The sequence below is a fragment of the Mastigoproctus giganteus genome, chromosome 9 (genome assembly GCF_048544385.1).
Source record: "Mastigoproctus giganteus isolate SK-2022 chromosome 9, ASM4854438v1, whole genome shotgun sequence".
In the NCBI taxonomy this organism is placed as follows: domain Eukaryota; kingdom Metazoa; phylum Arthropoda; class Arachnida; order Uropygi; family Thelyphonidae; genus Mastigoproctus; species Mastigoproctus giganteus.
In genome coordinates this window covers 94690487-94713035 of record NC_143583.1, presented here as the reverse complement: position 1 = coordinate 94713035, position 22549 = coordinate 94690487, and the positions used below count along the sequence as shown (strand labels likewise).

Here is a 22549-nt window from a genome sequence, read left to right as displayed (position 1 = left end):
AGGTTGGAACTGAGTTTGTCTGTGGGGATCCTAGAGAGAGAGACCCTCCATGTCATGTTTGAGGACAGGCGAATGTTCTCATACTTTAATAAATATGTAGAAAAGATTTTTAAAAAGAGATATATGCTGGATAGTAGAAGCCTGCCTCCACGCGGAAGGGATGGTAACTCTCCTCATTAAAATCTAAAGAAACAAAAAAAAATGGATTTTTCTTGGGAGAGGCTGAGTGGCTTTAAATTGCGTTTGAATTGTATTTTAGCGTTATGTTATAACGTTACCTTGAAAATATTTTTAATGTAATTGAATTCTAAAAGACTCCGAAATAATTTCCTTTCAAGAGTAAGCCATGGATGGGCTTAGGCCCAGGGAATGGTTCCCTTGAAAGAGGTTTTAAATGGAATATCCATATGGAGTACTTTGCATTTGTCAATGTTAAACTTCACTTGTCACTTCTCAGCCCATCTGCCTAACTTTTCTAGATCCTGTTGCAGTAGCATACTCTTTACTGTCATTAATAACCCTGCCAACCTTTGTATCACCTGCAAACTTGAACCCAGCACTGAACCCTCGGGGACTCCGCTTATAATATTAGTCCACGTAGAGCAGTGTCCATTTATTACCTCTCTGCCGTCTTCCACTCAACCATCCCTTTATCCATTGCAGTAACTTGCCCTTAATGTCATATCACTCCAATTTTGTACAGCAGTCCTCCATGTGCAACAGTATCAAAAGCTTTCCTGAAGTCCAAGTATATGATATCAAAATTATTTTTTCCATATGGTTCCTTTTTTACCACATCGTAGTATCCAATCAAATTGGTCAGACAAGACTTCCCCTTTACAAATCTATGCTGTGTCTGAACTATTACTGCTGTCTTGTCTAGGTGATCCTTTATCACCTCCTTAACCATTGACTCCATTATTTTCCCCAGAACAGAAGTTAAACTAACAGGTCTGTAATTATTGGTGTCACCCTTCGAACCCCTTTTGTGAATTGGGAATACATTTGCACATCTCAAGTCCATGGGGACCTCCCCTGACTCTAAAGATGCTCTCGTAATTATGGCTAAGGGTTTGCTTACTTCCCTTGCTGCCTCCTTCATTATAACTGGATAGATTCCATCTGTCCCAGTTGCCTTTATGTTTAACTTCAAAAATTTCTGCCTCCGCTTTGCTCTCAGTTATTACAAATTCACTTATCTCCCTGTTAGAGTTTGATAAACTTCTAGCATGCCCCTCATTAAATAACTCCTCATTTTTTTTTTTTTTTTTGGTAGTTGTTGGCGCATCAGCTTCTGTGGCCATAATACACCTCCCAAGGTTTTTGCAGTACTTTGATCCAAGCCAGAGGTGGGATACGAACCCGCGACCTTTGGGTTGCCAGGCAGGCACTTTACCCATCCAGCTAGCCCAGTCGGCTAACTCCTCATGTGTCAATGTAGATACAAAATACGCATTCAGTTTATCAGCTACTTGAGCAGGATCATCAATAGTCGAACCACCTGTGTTAAGTGGATCAATCTGATTCATCCCCTTCTGTCTAGAGTTTACATAAGTAAAGAACTCTTTGCTGTTTTTCTTTGCATCTTTTGCCAAATATATAATCTGACTTTGCCTGTCTAACCTCCTTTATGACTTGATTACAGACTAGCTTATATCTGTCGTAGGCTTCTGTGTCGCCTGATAATTTATATGCATCCCATGAATTTTTCTTTTCTGCCACGAGCTTCATTAATTCATCCAACATCCACTGAGGCCTGAACCTTGAACAGTATTTCTTAGTTGGTATGAAAGGCCTAGTAGCCTCCAAGATTAAGTCCCTGAAGGCTTCCCATTTAGACATTTAGAATTCACCGTTGGTAACATCATCAGTTGACCCCACTGTATAGAATTATTTAAAAACTGTCTGAGACCACTGTAATTATCTTTCAGAAAACAAAAACCCTTCCATTTACCCTTGATGGTAGTTACATCTTTAAGTAAATCCCACATCAGTACACTGTGATCACTGTCACCTAGTGGTTCCTTTACCTGCAAATTCTTAATGAATGAATAATCACTGCTGATAATCAGATCAAGGGTAATACTCCCTCTTGTTGCCTCTCGAACATGTTGCTGTAGAAAACAATCCTCCAAAAAATCCACAAAAGTTTTGTTAGCATGCGAGTGACCAACCCACAAGTTCCAGTCAATATCTGGGAAGTTAAAATCCCCCATTATAAGACATTCTGATTTACTGGCCCACTATTTCTCTGCACAATTGCTCATTATAATCATCAGAGTCATTAGGCCTATAACATACTCCTACTCTCATTTTCCCTTTCCCAGTGTTTATGTCACACCAAACAAACTCAACACTGCACTGTTCACCTGTGTCAACTGGATGCATTTCCTTAGATTTTATGTGTTTCTTAACTAACAGCATAACCCCTCTCTTCCCTTCCTACCCTGTCTGTCCTTTCTGTACACATTGTACTGCTTATATCTGTGTGATACCATGTCTCTGATATCCCAACAATATCTGAGATTGATGTCTTGATCGGCACTTCAAATTCATCAATTTTATTTACTATACTTCTAGCATTAGCGTACATGCAAGTATACATGCACTTGTTCTTACTCTTAGTTACTCTAACACAGCCCATGTATTTATTTGTTCCATGATGACTCCCAGCAGCTCTTTAAGTACCCAGCAACTTGCTCTCTAGGCTGCTGCTCATTATAATAGAAGCGGCGCAAGAATCACTTTCGCCTCTGCCTGCGACTATCGTTAATCTTTTAGATTGTGTATCCCCCCCCAATCTAGCAGTTTTATGACCCACCTAACACTGCCTCGAAAGCATCAGAAAATATTCTTGCACCCTTTCTATTTAAGTGTATCCCCCCCTGTAAAAGGAGTCTCTCCTGTTAGCAAGCACAGACCACGCTGAAAATAATTCTACTCCATGAGCCTTGCACAATCTCTCCAGGGCCGAATTGATTGACAAGGCTCATATACTCCCTCCTATCGTGTCTGGGCAGAATCGCAGACACCTTCAAATTTAACCCTAACTCGCAACTTTTTTCAGCATTGACCAGTACTTGTTAAGTAAATCTGCAGATCTCTTACTCTTAAGGTCATTAGTGCCAATGTGTACAACAATATCACCTTTTGTGCCCTTAAAAGATGATATCTGCTCTAAAACATCATCAACTTTTGCCCCTGGCAGAAATACCCTGGTCCTGTTCCACCTATAAAATCATTCTTCACTAATCATCCTTCAACTCTAACATTTAATATTCATTCATGAATATGGATTAGAGTGGAAGTATTGAATTTTATAAATATTAATATCTACTATTAATTCCTTAAATTCCTATTTTCAGGTAAGTCTCCAGTGGGGCAAACATAACTTAGTTAATTTCAATCCTTCTAAAACTCAGTCCTGTTTTATATCTCACAAAAGAGGATTCTTCTGTTCCTGTGCTTATCTTCAACAACACTCAGATTTCTAGACAAGATCACATATCTATATTAGGATTACCCTGACTTCTAATCTCTCTTGGCATAAGAACATCACAAATATTGTTTCCTATGCATTTAAAAAACTGAGTTTTCTCTTTTGCCCTCAGCATTACTTTTCTTTTAAACAGTAACTCACTCCGCACAAATCTCAAATCTGCCCTACCACATTCCCACATCTGGGAATGTGGTAAGAGAATTGTTCCCACACCTTAGGATTACGAACCTAAGGGGGCATAAATTCGAATTAAGAAAAGATAGATGTAGAATAGATGTGCGGAAATTTGCCTTTACCCAGCGGGTGGTTAATTGTTGGAACAAACTTCCATCTGTCATTGTGGAAGTTGATAGGTTGAATAAATTTAAGGAGGAACTGGACAGGCATTTGGAGGGAATGGTGTGATTTTTTTTTTTTTTTTTTTTGCTGATGCTGCATAGCCGAGTGGGCAGGAGCGGGAGTGCAGTAGCACACGCTTTTAAGTAGACCGGGGTTCAAGCCCCTGACTGCTGAATACGGTCCATCTGCCAACCCGCACTGGACCAGCGTGGCAGATTATGGTCCATTTCCCTCAGCATGAATTGTTGAGGAGGCTTCCATCCTGCAGTGGGTTGATAATGTCTGCACTTTACTTTTGGGGCTTAGAGGGGAACAGGTATCCTGTGTGTTATCAGACACTCAGCCTAAAACACTGATGGATCCAATATCTCTCTATTACAGAAGATTTAGGAGAAGTCCGGTTGGCCTGCCTCCCTAAAATCCACTCATGCATACCTTCTCGTTGGTAAGCCCTGTTACGTCACTTAGGTGGCAACGAACGTGTAGAGTGGTTCTCTTCAAGACGCCTGGTCAGCGTGAAGAGGAAAAGACCAAACCCTCCAGCAATATGAAAGCGCGACGAAACAAATGGCCCTCAGTCCCCAGCAGCTTTCACTCTCCCTCTTACGGCAGCGAGAGGATTAGAGTGGAAGCAGAGGGTGCTAAGAATCTCTGGGTACGACCAGGCTGCCATGCACGGAAACTGAACTTGGCCTGTTATAACGTAAGAACACTCATCGGTGAAGACAGGATATTAGAGCTGGAAAAGGAATTAGAAAATGTGAATTGGAATATCATTGGTTTGGCTGAAACAAGAAGAAGAAATGAATCACTTATAAGTTTATCAAGTGGAAATCTGCTGTACACCAATGGAAACAGTGAAAGGAGTGAAGGTGGAGTTGGGTTTCTGGTCCATAAAGATTTTAAAAACAACATTTTGGAATTCAAAAGTACATCACCAAGAGTGTCAAGACTAATACTCAAGATTTCTAAGAGATACAAGCTAAAGATTATAATGATTTATGCACCAACATCGAGCCATGATGATGAAGAGGTTGAAGAAATGTACACCGAAATTGAGAGTCTTCTAGATGAGCAGAAACCCCACTACACTATTATTATGGGAGACTTCAATGCTAAGGTTGGAAAAAGACAAAACAGCCCAGAAAGAGGAACTATAGGAAATTTTGGAATTGGTGAAAGAAATGAAAGAGGTGAAAGACTTGTGGAATTTGCAGAATCTCAAGGACTGTCAGTAATGAACACTTTTTTCAAGAAAAGGGTGAACAGAAAGTGGACATGGAAGAGTCCAAATGGATTAACTATTAATGAAATCGACTTCAACCTCACTAACAGAAGATATATTGTGAATGATGTTACCATCCTGAATAAGGTAAATGTTGGAAGTGATCACAGAATGGCAAGATGTACACTTGATATAGATGTAGGAAAGGAAAGGAAAAAACTGACTCGAGTAAATAATACAAAGGTCTTTGAGATAACAGAAGAGGAGAAAAAGCAGTATGTACTGGAACTTAAGAACAAGTATGAGCTTCTGCAGGCTGCTGAGGACCAAGATATCGACGAGGAATATTACAACTTTTTGAAAGTGATAAAGCCCAAGAAACCTATAGGGAAAAATAAATCCAAAGAAGAAAAAATTAGTCAAGAAACACTTGTCATGATGAACCGAAGACGACAAATGAAGAAAAAGAAAAACACTGACAGGGAGAAAATTGAGTATACTGAGTTATGCAAAGCCATTAGAAAGAGACTCAGAGAGGACATAAGAAGATTTAACACAAGAAAAGTAGAACAAGCATTAAGGGAAAACAAAGGATTTAAATCAGCAGCCATGAGGAGTAATACAGAAAGACAAATGATACTGAAACTGAAGAATAGCGATGGTGTACTTATAAACAGGCGAGAAGGCATAATTCAAATAGCAGAAGACTATTATAGAGAATTATACAAGGAGCAGGGGAATGATGCCAGCAGTGGGGAAGATGGATTGCAAAGTAGCAACACATACGACATACCCAATATTCTTCCTGATGAGGTAGAGCATGCATTGAAGAAAATGAAGAATCAGAAAGCCCCGGGGGAAGATGAAGTTACTGTAGAGTTGTTAAAATTGGGAGGAAGAGACATGGCACAAAAACTGGCAAGGCTCTTCACAAAGTGCATTAAGGTGTGACGCCTAAGCAGTGGAATAATGCAATCATAGTTTTGCTGCATAAGAAAGGAGATAAATCAGAAATTGGAAATTATAGACCAATTAGCTTGTTATCCCACATCTACAAGTTGTTCACAAGGGTCATTACTAACAGATTAGAAAGAATACTTGATGAGAATCAACCGAAAGAGCAAGCTGGCTTTACGACAGGATTCTCAACTATGGATCACCTTCATGTAATATCACAGCTAATGGAGAAAGCAAATGAATATAAAACACCACTATGCCTGGCATTTGTGGATTATGAAAAGGCATTTGACTCCATACAGCATAAGGCAATGTTTCGGGTACTGGAAAGACAAGGCATTGATACCCCATATATTATGATTTTGAAGAGAAAATATATGAGAGTGCTACCTCCTTTATTAGACTAGACAAAGACAGTAGGAAATTTAAAATTGAGAAAAGAGTCCGACAAGGAGACACAATATCTCCGAAGCTGTTTACTGCTGCCCTTGAGGAAGCTTTCAGAAGATTAGACTGGTCGCAGAAAGGAGTCAATGTGAACGGAGAGTACCTAAACCATTTACGATTTGCAGATGACATTGTGGTCATAAGCCACGATCCCAAAGAATTAGAGGAAAATCTTAATCAGTTATGCACAGCTAGTAAGGATTTTGGACTAAAGATGAATATGGCTAAAACAAAAGTAATGATGAACAAGTATGCCACAGAAAGGGAAATAATGATTGAAGGAGCAGTAATTGAAAAGGTGGAGTCATATACTTATCTGGGACAAGTCATCAGCTGTAATAAAGATAAGTGGCTGGAAGTCGAGAGAAGAATAAATTTTGGATGGATAGCATTCAGGAAATATAGTCACATACTGAAGAGCAATATCCCAGTTTGTCTTAAACGTAAAATAATGAACCAATGTATACTCCCCACCATGACTTATGGAAGTGAAACTTGGGCACTCACCAAAAGAATGGAAAAGAAGCTGAGAACTACACAGCGAAGAATGGAACGAATCATATTGGGAATCAGACTGTTAGATAAGAAGAGAAACACATGGATTAGGCAACAAACTCAAGTAAAGGACATCCTTATCAAAACTAAAGAACTAAAATGGTCTTGGGCAGGACACATAGCTCGAAGACATGATGACAGATGGACTAAGAAAATAACAGAATGGTATCCAAGAGGAGCTAGAAGAAAACCTGGAAGACAAAGGCGGTATGGTATCCAAGAGGAGCTTGGAATGGTATCCAAGAGGAGCTAGAAGAAAACCTGGAAGACAAAGGCGGAGATGGATAGATGAAATTCATGAGTTTGTGGGTAGTAAATGGATGTCCAGTGCTCAAAACAGAAGCAACTGGAAAGTTGCTGGAGAGGCCTTCATCCTGCAGTGGATTGAAAATGGCTGATGATGATGATGATGATGAAGCTCATACACTTGCTTTCTTGCATCACATGCCACTACTACTACTATCTGGGGTTCTGCCCCCATAAGGCTTCTAGACTCCATTCAAAAGACAGCAATTAGGTTAATTGACAACCCACTCCCAGTCTCACGGACATTCTGTTTTTGTTGCATGCCTTTTCTATAGATACTGTTCTTCTGAATTGGCTTCTATAATTCCCCTCTCTCTTCCAAACCAGTCCAAACATGTGCCTCAACCAGTCAGCATCTGTTTACTGTCCAAGTACAAACTCAGAGAACCAACTTTTCTTCTTCCTCATTTATCCCTTCAACTTCTGTTTTCTGGAACAAACTCCCTTCATATGCATTTCCTAAAAATTCCAATCTACAGAAATTCAAGTCTAATGTCAACAAGTATCTTCGTTCTTTTCTCAACCTTCAGCCCATCCATGATAATAGGTACCATAGGTTCTAATAGCTTTTGTGTTTGGAGTTTTCATTAAAAAAAAAAAATCTAATCCCATTTTAAAAAGTTAGGTTACCTAAAATAGGATAGTTATTGGTTGTTTTTTAATTAAGTATTTAGGAAATGTAGATACATATAGTATCTTATGTAAGGTGGCTCCCAAACACTAGTTCAATCCACCAGGGTACATTGTGATGATAAAGAAACTCTGCAGAAAGGCCAGAAATGTGTGCAATGCTATGTTTATGCTGTGCATATGTTGTTTAGAAGTATTTAGTAAAGATAACTTTACTGAATAATGTTAAATTACCTAATATCAGTTAAAGAAAAAATCTTGGAAGTTTGTTAAAAGTTTGATTTGAGGTAGCTGTCAGTAATGATAGCTTGAAAAGAGTTTTAGTCATGCTCAGAAAGCAATGAAAGACAAACATCGCACAGTGAAATTAAAAAGCAATCAACCAATCATATTAAAAGTATGGGAAAATTTGAAACATTAAAAAAAAAGTTTAATTATTTTTTGTACTGCATGGCAAATCAAGATACACAAGTAGAGCACAAGAAATTCTGAGGAATAGCCAAAGATACTCTGCATTTTGATAAAAAATTAAATCCTACTGAGTATACACTTCATCGCAAATAAAGATTTGTTAGTGCATCTGCTACTTTCTCTGTTGTAAAAAGTGTGGAATCAGCTTACATAAGGCATACTGATGTGATGGGTTCCATGATTAAGTTCTTCTTTATTGCTCACCTTATGCTTTGCAAAAGTTTGAAGACAAACAACTGAATTTTAGCCTGCACATTAAAAACATTAAAAATTAATTTTCAGTTAATTACTAAATAACATTGCAAAATTTTCATATCCATTTTTTTTTTGAAACCTATGCATTTTCTGATAATCCTGAAATTTAAATCACAATGCAGGAACCTAAAAACAAGAAAATTCCAAAAACTGGTAACCTTCACAACCCAAGCTTACTGAGATATGGAGGTTCCACACCTGTACTTTGAATTCATCAAATTTGACTATACTCCTATCATTAATATACAAACATGTGTGAATCTGTCTTTTTATGTTCTTTGTAACCTTAAACATTTCAGTTACTTAAGACAGAGCATTCCCAGGAATTTTTCGATTGAATTCCTGTAGTTCTAATACTTTCACTACCGGCACCTCCGTAGCCAGGTGGGCAGGAGCAGCAGTGCATAACACACGCTTCTTGATTAGACCAGGGTTCGAGCCCGTGCCCACCAAATATGGAGGATGTGGAAAGGTCAGGGAATGACCACCACATATCCCCGGAGCAATATGGCCTTAGTTGCTAATGCTCCAAATAACCTAGTCAGATGGAATTTTTTGTAATCGTATAAAAATAACCAATAAACTACAATAATTTTGCATTTAACATGGAGTTACGTATTTTACTCTCAGCTTTAAATTTCCTTTAACTCCCATATTCTGCTAATTTACTTTTACTCATATTTAGTCTTTAATTTTGGAAGTTTTCTTTTACAAATTTTTGCACTCTGATATTCAAAGCATGACTGACAAAAGAGATAAAACAGTTTCAAAAGGCTAAAAAATGACTGTTTCTTTGAGGCTTTCCTAAATTCTCTTCAAACTGAGAGAACACGATGCTGTATTAATCATCCTTCAACTCTAACATTTAATATTCATTCATGATACCAGTGGAAGTATTGAATTTGAATTCAATAAATATAAATTTGTTTAAAAGCAATTATTCACTGAATCAAATCATTATAGTTTATAACGTGATATGACTGTAAACCTTTACGTAAAATGGCAGTATGCTAAATTTAAATTCAACGCAAACCTATTTGTGGCTCATCCTGTAATTCAACCTGTAATTCAGCTGCTTCCATGTATATGCCAACATATCTTGGATAACTATAACCTCCAATATTCTTTCATTTAACTGTGGTAGCAATCAGTTTGGAGGTGTACACTTCATCCTTGTTACACATCTCACAAAATAAGAAATCTAAGACTACAATTAGGCGAATAAGGAAACCAGTCTTTTCTCTACCCATCCACTTAATCAGGAACTGGGCATTCAATGCTTGTCACACAATGTTACTGAAATATGGTAGTGCACCATTTTGCTAGTTGAAAATTATCATGATGTCTCTCAAGTTGTAGAAAAGCATAATTTTCTAATAGGTCAAAAGTACACATTATTGTTTATTGTTGTTTTCTGAAAATTTGCAAATTTATTGCGATTTCATAAATTTGCAGAAATATTAAAAATAGTAAATAATAAAAAAATAAAAAATAGCAAAAATTATAAATAATAAAAAACTAACAGAATAGTAAATAATAATAAACTAACAGAATAGTAAATAATAATAAACTAACAGAATAGTAAATAATAATAAAATAAAAAACTAGCAAAAATAGTAAATAATAATAAAATAAAAAACTAGCAAAAATAGTAAATAATAATAAAATAAAAAACTAGCAAAAATAGTAAATAATAATAAAAAAAACAACTAGCAAAAATAGTAAATAATAATAAAAAAAACAACAAAAACAGTCCTATTATTTCTGCATTTGTAAAATGCATGGCAAGAATTCAACGTAGGAATATCTCTTTTATGTTCTAGGCATTCACTGCATGAACTAGAAAACTAAGTTTACAGTTGCATCTGTTTGCAGTCATTTCATAGGTGTGATATTTCTTCCTCAGAAAACAGTTGTCTATCCAAACCAATTTTCAGGATAGGTAACTTCTTTTGATTTTTCTTTTATCTTCACAGGTGTTAGCATACCAGTTTCAGTGATGTGCTGTACTGTACTACTTGCAGCTTATAGAGATTGAACTGCAATATTTTTTTTGCAAGCATCTTATGAACAGCTCACCAAAGACTGCCCAAATCTAAACCTGCATGGGTAATTGCCTTCTTAGGACTGCATAATTGTCATCTCAAAAATATGGTCATATTTTTCTCAGAGGTCAACTGTCCAGCTTGTATATTAAATGCCACACACACACACACACACACACACACACACACACACACACACACACACACACACACACACACACACACACACACACACACACACACACACACACACACAGGGTGTCTCAAAAACATTGGTACAAACATTTAGGGGAGGTAGGTAACATCTAAAGGAATGTGAATCTCATAGGAACCCATAACCAGAAACGTCACGGGAAAGTAGTAGCAGCAGAGGCACAAGAAACAGAAATGACATAAGACAGTAATTAGTGGCAAACATTTATTTGACATAATATTAACAATGGAGTACGAGATGGATGCATTTCATGATCTTACAACAGATGCTCGAAGGTTCCACCATGAGACACGATGCATGCGTGACACCGACACAGCATAGATTGGCGGACACGGTCAAACACACTTGGACTTTCTTTGACAGTAACTATTTGTTATTGTTATTTGGTTTTTAGGAGCATTAGCAACTAAGGCCATATTGCTCCGGGATATGCGGTGGTCATTCCCTTGACCTTTCCGCATCCTCGTATTTGGTGGTGACGGGCTCGAACCCCGGTCTAATCAAGAAGCATGTGCTACGCACTGCTGCTCCTTCCAACCTGGCTACGGAGGTGCCTTTTGACAGTAGCAGCAGCGCAGACGAGTCTTGCCACGAGATCCATTTCCATCTCCACAGACGATTCATACACGATAGATTTGAGGGCCCCCACAGGAAGAAATCAAGGCTCGATAAATCAGGTGAGCATGGGGGCCAATCCATTGATGCCCAAAACACCTGTTCAAATGGTCACGAACACATCTTCCATAATGGGCAGGTGTGCCGTCATGTTGAAACCAAATGTTGCTTCTCACATTTATTGGAACATCATCAAGTAACCCTGGTAGAACTTGTTCAAGAAAGATCCGATATTTAGCAGAGTTCATGCGGGATGGTAACAGGTATGGGCCGACTAAGCAGTCACCGACTACAATTGCCCACACATTTATTGCGAAGCGATGTTGTGCCACATGGGGGCACACACCGTGTGGGTTGTCGTGAGCCCACACATGAGCATTGTGCCGAGTGAAATAAGCCTCATCCGTGAACAAAACATATGCTGGAAAATTCAAGTCTTGTTGAACACTTTCTTGGAGAAACCACTACGCAAAAGCCACACGTGCAGGATGATCTTGGGGGAGCAGTAACTGAACCCTTTGGAGATATAAGGAATCGTCGTGCCAGACACGCTGTACACTGCAACGAGACACTCCTAACGCAGAGGCAATGGCATGTGTGCTGGTAGTAGGATTATTCCGGACGGCATTCAACACACTTTCTTCCATGGCGGGAGTTCGCGTCGAACGTGGGCTGCCCACACTACTCCTGTTACCTCTAAATGACCCATAATCGCACAAATTTTGATGCACACATGCAAACAAACGGTGGTCCGGTACATGACTGTCTGGGAATCGTTCTCCATAAATTCGTTGAGTGGCTCGTCCATTGCCGTCTGCTAATCCATACATTTAGGTGCATGTCTGCCAGCTCACAGTTCGTATATCGATGCATGCTCTTCGTGCGGAAACTACTGCTTGAATGAGTAAACCAGAAATTTTCCCTCTCGCAAACTGATGAACAGTGCAGTCTATCGACTCATGGTGGAACCTTGGAGCATCTGTTGTAACATCATGAAATGCATCCATCTCGTACTCCATTGTTAATATTATGTCAAATAAATGTTTGCCACTAATTACTGTCTTGTGTCATTTCTGCTTCTTGTGCCTCTGCTACTACTTTCCCGTAACGTTTCCGGTTATGGGTTCCTATACGATTCAGATTCCTTTAGATGTTACCTACCTCCCCTAAATGTTTATACTAATATTTTTGAGACACCCTGTATATATATATATATATACACACAGGGTGTCTCAAAAATACATGGCATAACTTCAGGAATGAGTTCCTCATATGCAGACAATAAAAATATTTTATATCAACATAGTTCCAGAAATGCTTGGTTTCAGAGTTTTGAAGGTCTGTCTATGACACTTAACTGTTCACATCACCTTATAGTAATTGTTCAAAATGTCCATCTTCTGCCTGAATACAGGCCTCACATCGATGTCTCCTGGACTCGCAAAGACGATGCCAAATTCCTGGCATGTTTCGTATTGTTCACAACCTGCCACAATTCAATTGCGGAGAGTTTCCACATCAGCTACCAGAGCCGAATACACCAATGACTTTCAATGACCCCACAAGAAGAAATTTAGTGGGTTTAAATCAGATGAGCGTGGAGGCCAGGCAGTTGGTCCACCTCTACCTATCCACTGACCAGGAAACCTTTGATTCGGGTAATTGCGGGCTAGGTGGCTGAAATGCGCAGGAGCACCATCGTGCATGAAGTGTGCTTATAGAGATTGACGAATGATCAGTGGGGTGTCATCCAAGAAATCAGGCATATTGTTTTCCAGAAAGTTTCTGTACGCCTGCCTTGTGAATTTGTTTGGAAGTGCATAGGGCCCAAATAACCCTGTGATGAAGGAAATCACCTGCGGGAGATAAGACATTCCGTTAATAACTCGGGAACCAAGCATTTCCTGAACTATGTTGATATAAAATATTTTTATTGTTTACATATGAGGAACTCCTTCCTGAAGTTATGCTGTGTATTTTTGAGACATCCTGTGTGTGTGTATATATATATATATATCCATTACAGCTAAGAGATGTACAATGTGAATGTACATGAGAATGTTTGAATGGGGAAACAATATTTTTTTTTTATTTAAGTAGTATATTTCACAGGATTAAAAATCAAATTAGAAATATAAATATCTTTAGTAGAATCCCTGTATAAACCTATTAAAAATACAAGGTTGGATGGAAAAGTAATATCTCTTAGTTTGTAACCTGAGCACTAGGTAGCATGTTTCAACTGGGTGCTTCATGTGGCTAATAGTCTCTAGTCAATATATACACAGTTGTGTTTCTGTGCAGTTATTCATTTACAAGTTACATTATATTAAACAGAAACATCTTTGAACAAGCAGTTCAAAAAAAAAAAAAAAAAAAAAAAAGATAAGCAGTAGTTTGTCAACTTCTGTCCAGTTTTGAATGAAAACAATTTGCATTTTTAAAAGTTATTGTAACTGGTTGTGAATCCTAGATTCACCACTATAATCAAGAAAACAAGAGAGTGTCCAAGGAATTTTGCCACAAAACATTTCCATGCCCAAATATCAGCTGGAAAAGTGACATTGATACTTAATTCCTTGGAAAAAGGGCTCACAATCACTTCAGTCTGATACATTAAGGCATTGTACAAGCTCAAAAAAAGAATCAAATGAGTCAGGCCTGGAAATATAGCAATGTTACTTCAACATGACAACATGCAATCTTGCTGCAGCTATGCAATGTTGACAAGTATTTCGCCACTAGGATTGGAAATTCGAGATTTAGCCCAAAGTGACTGTTTTTTTTTTTTTTCTTTTATGTTCTTAAGACTTAAAGAATATCTCTGGCATAACCCAACAAAGAAGGTAAAGCAGCCATGTAGAGATAAATGGTTTCTCAGTCTAAAGAATTTTACTTGAAGAGAATGTAAAAACTTGTTAAACATTGGACAGAATGTATCAAGTTAGGTGTAGAAAAAAGAAACATCAAATTAAAGACAACTTTTTTTTATCTACAAGTATGTGTTTTTTCAATTTTATCTCTCTTCCTTCAAAAGTTATGCAATAAGAGGCATTACTTTTCAGCACACCCTCATATATTAAGTATTTAATTTACTTAAAGCTCACATTATGATAAAAACAGATAGTGTTAATATATAATATAAAATTCTTACCTTATAATTACTTAAACAATAATGAGCATAACCTAGAAAATGACATGCCTTTGCTTCACCTTCAATATCATTTATTTCCTGAGAAAGACGAAGAAAACTCTCATAGTAAGGAACTGCCTGAGCAAATTCTCCACGTGAACTATGGCAGTTTCCCAAATTACAAAGAGCACATGCTTCACCAGCAGTATCCTTCAGTTCTTGGGCAATATTTAAATGGCTATGATAATGAAGAAGTGCCATTTCATGCATACCTAAGGCTTGATAAGCTACTGCAAGATTACCATGAGTGGAAGCTTCAGCACTTCTGTCATTAACTTCCTTTGAAATAGTCAGTTCTTGCTTATGAAATTTAATAGCTTGTTCATAACGACCCATTGCACTATAAGCATTTCCAATATTGCCATATGCTCTACCCATACCTGCTCGATCCCCAAGAGTCCTGGCAATATTTAAATGGGCTTGATGTAGTTTGTGAGCAGCATCAAAGTCTCCTAACAACTGATAAACAATACCTAAATTTGAGCAAGCTCTTCCTTCTGCAACTTTGTCCTAAAAAAAAAAATAAAAAAATAAATAAAAATAAAATATATATATATATATATTGTTTTCATAGATGAAAATATGATAAAGTAATAGAAATATGATATTCCAAGTAAGAACAGGTAACAAAGCTTTAAGGAATTACAAAATATAACTAAAAACCGTAGGATGCAACTAATTGAAATTCTGCTATAGATGTTACACATTTGAAAACTATAAAGCACCAGGGATAAAATTAATCTTCCTACTCATTCCCTAGATGAGACTAAGTAGAACCAGTGCGCAATGGGATAATTCCATATTAGACAAACACTTCCCCTTTTTTTGGAAAAGAAAGTAGCTTTACTACTCATTTTCAAAATAAAGTACAGGGAGGTTTCTGGTATCCGAGCCCCTGCAGTTACAAGGATTTGAAAATTAAAGAATTAAAGGAAACCCTTAAAAAAAATTGACCAAGAACTTGAATACTTTTGTGAGAATGACCCTCTTCATGATTGTGAAATAAAAGTTAAGCATGAAGTTAAAGACATAACTAAATGCTAAGATACAATACAATTTTATCTGAAAAAATATGGCAAAAAAAAATAACAAACAACTCTGGATTCATTCTTTATTTGTAAAACTGAAAAACAGTGTAACTTCGATAAACTTTAACTTTATATTTTTCAACATATTATATTAAAAAATGTAAGAGATTACCTCAATCTTTTTCGTGGAATGCTTCCAGTCAATTCTCTCCAAATGTAACAAATAAAACAAGATGAAAAAAACAAATTAATGAATTCCCTCACTCATAGAGATATGACCAAATTCGATGCGCAACGGAATCAAAAGCTGAGAGCCCCAACCTAACCCCGAAACACATCAAACCACCGCAGCAAGACCATGAATGCGAGAAGACATTGTGTCAGAATAAATAAAACCGCTTCCAATAATAAATAATTAAAATCACGATTAAAAAGATTAAAATCACAAAAAATAAAAAAAAAAAAACACCAAATACATGAGAAAATACAAATTATATTCACACAGGTAACTATCCAACTGACCTTTGAATTTATTCAAACTGTCACCTGTGAGGACAACTTGTTCCAGCAATCAGCGATTCGCTAGCTAAAAGAACACAAACCATTCGACATTTAACACAAAACCCAGGAAATCCATATAACATGCCAGCAGTCATGAGCTTAAATGCAAAAGTCGACTTCATGTAATATGTTACACCACCATCTGAGGATGAAACCATAAAAGTTAGAGCTCATACAGAAGCCACTGGGAGAATTTTGTTTGTAAATTTCTCCATGATTACAGTTTTTCAATTATGCTGCCATTTACTGGCAGTTAGAGCTCATACAGAAGCCACTGGGAGAATTTTGTTTGTAAATTTCTCCATGATTACAGTTTTTCAATTATGCTGCCATCTACTGCAGCATGCACATTTTCCAATTGGTGAGTAAAAACTTTAAAATATCTTATTAATCGCCTGTAAGTGGTTTCATATTTTCCTAATGTATCCTATTCACACAATAAAGTTTTAGTTTCATAAAGGGAGGTTTGAGGTCATCCTGTATATTTGATATTCCTGTATATTCAATAAAAACACCATGCAACACTTGACATTAGTTTCATAACTGCTTTAGCAACGGTGGCACCCAGTTTTTCAACTGAGGGACAATTATAATCTTCCTTGCCATCACTTACCATTTTCATTCGGCAGTAAGAAATGGTGATCATATGAAGTAGCTACATATGAAGTTTGTTCACATATGCAGGGAAAATTTAAACCAGTATTTCCCTTGGAATACTGGTTTAAAATTTTCCTAGGTATTACATTGATATTATGCTAATTTTTTTAAGAAATTTAATTTTTTGCTGTTTATTACAGCAGAGTCATATACAAAAATTAAAAAAAAAGAGTGGTTTGACCCATTAAAGGGAGGAGAGTTGTATCCTGTTACATTAAAAGAATTCTATGTAAGCAAAAACAATGAATATGGAAAAAACTAGTAAGTGATCTAATTATCCATAATGAAAATGAAATTGTAATCATTTATAATAATTTTTACTAGAAGTTAATTATGCTGTGTTATTTATTAAAATTTAACCAAGACACATATGCATAATGATAATCAATTTTAAAAAAAAAAACTTTAAATAAACAACCAGTTACAGTGAATTTCATTTTTCCGAAGTATTAAAATTGACTACACTGAACTTTCCAAAGCAGATACTACTCAATGACAGACACTTTCTTCTGACCCAATGGTGTCCACTTTAGAGAGATTTCAATATACTTTAAATGCTTCTATGCTGGCTTGGGAAGGGAGGGGGGGGGGGGGTAGAGATTTAAGTAAGTTTAAATGTTTTCAAATATATGTGAGTATTATATGAAATAATGCACTGTTTAATATACACATTTTTGCATGCTTCATATGTTATTATTATGCAATTATTCTAAGAATACATTATTTAAAGACAAAGCTTTAAAAAGTAACCTATTTGAATAATATTCAGCAAAAACGTTTTCTATTATTTTTTTTAAAACTGGTAAATGTAAACCTCATTAATAACAAAGTATTAAATTTATGCTCTTGTGATTTTCATACAATATATAAATTATATAAATACATAAAATTAGTACAATAAATAAATACAGACATACCTTAGTACTAAGTGCCATATCTAATTGCTTTTCATGCCACTTCTTGGCTTGATGATAATCTCCCATACACCTAGCTGCATGTCCTAGACCAGCATAAGCTCTTGCCTCAATAGTTTTATCACCTAATTCCTGAGCAATATGTAAAACATGGTTATGAAATGTAATTGCTTGTTCAAAGTTACGTCGATAGTGATGTGAAGAACCCAAATTGCTATAAGCTCGAGCCTCTTCCACTTTATTGCCCAAATGTTTTGCCAACCTCAAATGCTCCAGATGGCACTCCACAGCTTGATCAAAATCACCCATTGCTAAATAAACTGCACCAACATTTCCAATTTCTCTTGCTTCTTGAAGCCTATCTACAATTTGCCTTACTAATTGCACACACTGTTTATGGCTTGCCAAGGCATTAGGATAGTCACCTATTGCTGTGTATACGTGACCTGGAAATTTATAATAATATTCAAACTTGGTTCATGTAACAAAACAAACTATAAACATTTCTTCAGAATGAAAAATAGTTTATTTCATTCCAGTAAAGATTAATTTATATAAAATAACATAAAGAAAGAAAACAGTGCCCTCAAACTACACTTATTCAAAAAAAAAAAAAAATTTGTCAAAATTCAAAAATATTAGTTTGAAGCTGCAACTTAAGATTCAACTAATACTCTGTTATTTTAAACTCATGAAACAAAAATTAGAATAGGCTTATATGTTAATTTCATAATACCTAGACTAGTGAGAGCTGTAGCAGCAGCCTGTGTGTCCTTGCATTTCATGGCCAGTACCAACTGGTAGCGATGGCTTGTTAGGGCTTCTTTATAATTACCCTTGGAGAAATAAGCAGATCCTAAGTTTCCATGAGCACGACATTCTCCAGCCTGATCACCTATATTTAAGACACCAAAATTAATAATAATATTCCTTTATTAGCAACAGACTACATTAAACAATCCACTTGTAGATATTCCTTATAAGACAGTTCAAGAGTAATTTAATTAATAAAGTCTTAATAAAATCCACAACATATACAACATATACCTTATTTATAATGATCAATGGAAATACAACATAACCTATTTATAATGATCAATAAAATATACAACATATAACCTATTTATAATGATCAATGAAATATACAAGTATTACAAGGAAACAGGACAAGTAACAGAAAATGCTGGAATCACATAATTCTCTCTTGTCTAGAATGAATGTTAATGAAGATGAGCATAAAACTGCAGCCATTATCAATCCAATGCAGGATGAAAGCCTCCTCAACGATTCATGTTGAGGGAAATGGACCATAATCTGCCACGCTGATCGTGTGTAGGTTGGCAGATTGACCATATTTAGCAGTCAGGGGCTTGAACCCCAGTCTACTCAAAGAGCGTGGGCAACTGAACTCCCACTCCTGACCACTCAGCTATGGAGGCCTGATGCTAATTCTTTTTCACAGGATATAAGCAACAGAGAACATAACCTCCTCTCCCATGTGGAGTATAAACTCGGTTAATTATCAAAATCCTAAAACTTATCCTGTTTTATCACCTACAATAAAAGTCTGCTTTGCTATGCTCATTTTCAATATTACTTGGATTTCTAGATCAGAGCACATCTTTCTCCTTGGTGCAAACATATTACCAATATGTTAATAAGAAGCCAGACCTTTCCATACTATACAACGCTACGTAGGGTCATTAAAAATGGATTAAGAATATTACCAATATTTCCTCTACATCTAAAACTTAAGTTTTTCTCTTTCCCTCCAAGGATTATTTTTCTTCTGAAAAGTTTTCAGTACATGCAAATCTCAAACTCAACCTATCATAGAAAATTATTTATACACTTTGGGAGGTCCTCCAAAAAAAAAATAAAAAAAAAAAAATTCAATCAGATCAGATTCAAATTAAATCAAATTAATGAGAAAACCTTCCTTTCTCGTTAATTTACTTCCCCCACCCACAATTTGTCACATAAACATTCAGTTTCTAATGTATACTTTCTACAGATAGTCTCATGGTCAATGTTCTATCAAACTAGTATCTGTAATTCTATCTATCTCTTTCTTCTACAACAGTCTGAATACTATATATGCATCGTCCAGTCTGCATTCATTTATAGTTAAAACCCAAAGTCACTGAAATAACTTTTCTTCTTCATTTATTCTCTTTACTTCTGTTCTCTAAAACAACCCAGCTTGATATGAATTTCCTCAAAAATATAATCCAGAGATATTCAAGTTCAATATCAACAATTTTCTACACTCTCAAACCCATACTTAGTACAGAGGGTTTACAATCCACACACAAAACACATTCTCTTTATAAACAAAAAAAACTTCAGTAAAATACTTAAAAATAATCTTAAATGTACATCACAAGAAATCTGGAACAAAGAAAATGGATGGGCATTTCTTTCCTCCAGTCACAATGGCTTAATACTATAGGAATTGCAGAAGTATCCAATGTAGAAGTTGCAATAAAATTGAAATTTGTATACATTACCTGCATTCAATTTCGATCGCAGAGAGAGAGAGAGACAGAAAGAGAAATACAGAAAGAGAGTCTGCTCTCACTGAAGATCAAATACTGAGTCCCCAGCCTAAGGGTTGGGCTTATTCACCTGAATAGATGAATGTGTAATACATTTAAAAATCTGAGAAACACCACCAGGACAGCTGTTTCAAAGCTACTGGTTTCTCATCAGCTCATCTGGTCTCTATTAGCAAACGCATGCCAAACTGTGAATAATGTATTTTGTGTAAGTGAGCAGCAATAATTCATATGTTTACCTTCAACTTCTGGAATTGGGCTACAATTACCATATCCAGTATAATATGTATGAATTGAAGGAGTATTTCAGCACAATAGTTAAAATAAAATCAAAATTCATACATGTTACCTACAATCAATTTTAATCACGGAGAGAAACATTCATTTTGCTATCGCTCACAATTGAGTGCTGAAGCCACCGTGGCTTAGCCTTCAACTTAGACACAATACTGTCATCAATGGCTCTATGTTTCAAACACTTCCTAATTCATTTCACAAATATACGTGGTCTCAATTCTAATCTCAATGATGTCCATTTCCACTTGCAGTCTGCCAAACCCAATGTACTTTTTCTGACAGAATCTCAGTTATTGGTTGATTCAACTACTGCTCATCTCAGATGCACAAATTATTTGCTGTATGATTCCTTTCGCCTCAAAGGTGGTACTTGTGCATATGTCCATTCTGATATTCCCTGTCAGAGACTTGGCAATTTGGAATCTCCTTTCTTCGATCTTCTCTGGCTTAAAATCTCTTTACCTCACTGTGTCAAATTCATCTGTTGTCTCTACCATTCTCCCAACTCCACTAATCACTTGGAGCTCTTTGACTTCCTCTCTTTGCAACTTGACTTTCTCCAGTCCAACTTTCCTAACAGTGAGGTAATTTTCCTTGGTGATTTTAATGTTCACAACTCCAGCTGGCTTCTGTTTTCTAGTCACACCGATTCAGCTGGTCGAGATGCTGAGGCTTTTGCAATTACTAATGACCTTGCACAGATTGTTCATTTACCTACAAGAATACCGGACAATCCTAATCATACAGCCAACACGCTTGATCTTTTTCTCACAAACAACACTTCTAAGTACATGGTTGAAGTGAGAGGTCCTTTAGGCACTTCAGATCACAACTTGGAGATTGTCTCTTCTCCAATGGAGCCTTTATTTCATGGCTATTCCCAACCTCATGTTGTTTGGCATTACAAGAATGCAAAATGGGGTGACCTGCGAGATTTCTTTTCTTCCTTTCCTTGGTCGGATTACTGTTTCAAAACTTCTGATGTCAACATTTTCTGTTGTCTACAATTGTTGCGAGCTTTGGTGTAGGCTGTTCAAGAGAAGAACGCTGCATATCGTAAATAGCTTGTTTCTAATTCATAGTTTCATTTTCTGCCTACACCAAAGCTCGCAACAATTGTAAAGCAGTTATTAATCAGTCTAAACTAGAGTTTAAACAGGCTAAGAGTAGAAAACTTGCTTCTTGCCCTAATGATAGCGAAGCATTCTGGTCTCTTGCCAAAGCTATTGGCCACAACTTTTGCCCATCTCTGCTCCCACCTCTGTCCAAACAAGATGGTTCTGTTGTCACTTCAGCCAAGGATAAAGCTGACCTGCTATCATCCCATTTTTCTTCCAACTCATGTATTAATGATCTTGATAAAACACCTCCCACTATTCCCAACATGCTCCATTCAATGCCCCCCTGTGGTCTTCCGTCAAAAACGATGTCAGAAGGATTTTGATGAATCTTGATGCTAAGAAAGTTCCAGGTCCCAATGGTATTTCTCCACTTGTTCTCAAAACCTGTGCTCCTGAACTTACTCCTATTCTTTGCCGCCTTTTTTCACTTTCTTATTCCAAATGTGTTTTTCCTTCTGCTTGGAAATTTGCTCATATCCAGCCAGTTCCTAAAAAGGGTGACAAATCCCTCCCATCCAATTATCATCCCATTGCAATTACTTCTACTCTTTCTAAAGTAATGGAGAAATCAATTAACAGCCAACTCTTAAACTACCTAGAAACCTTCCGTCTGATCAGACGGAAGGTTTCTAGCCATAATATCACCAGTGTTGATCCACTGG

The 22549-nt window shown here is 36.6% G+C and overlaps 1 protein-coding gene across 1 annotated transcript in view; it reads right to left on the bottom strand.

Moving 5' to 3' along the window:
• Nucleotides 1–22549, bottom strand: part of LOC150080557 (tetratricopeptide repeat protein 28) — a 305395-nt gene that overhangs the window by 168919 nt on the left and 113927 nt on the right. The window contains exons 6-8 of the mRNA XM_090380734.1: nt 18648–18806; nt 17915–18357; nt 14713–15261 (exon numbers count right to left, since the gene is read on the bottom strand). Of these exons, the coding sequence (XP_090236860.1) occupies nt 14713–15261; nt 17915–18357; nt 18648–18806 (1151 nt within the window). The remainder of the gene's footprint in view (nt 1–14712; nt 15262–17914; nt 18358–18647; nt 18807–22549) is intronic.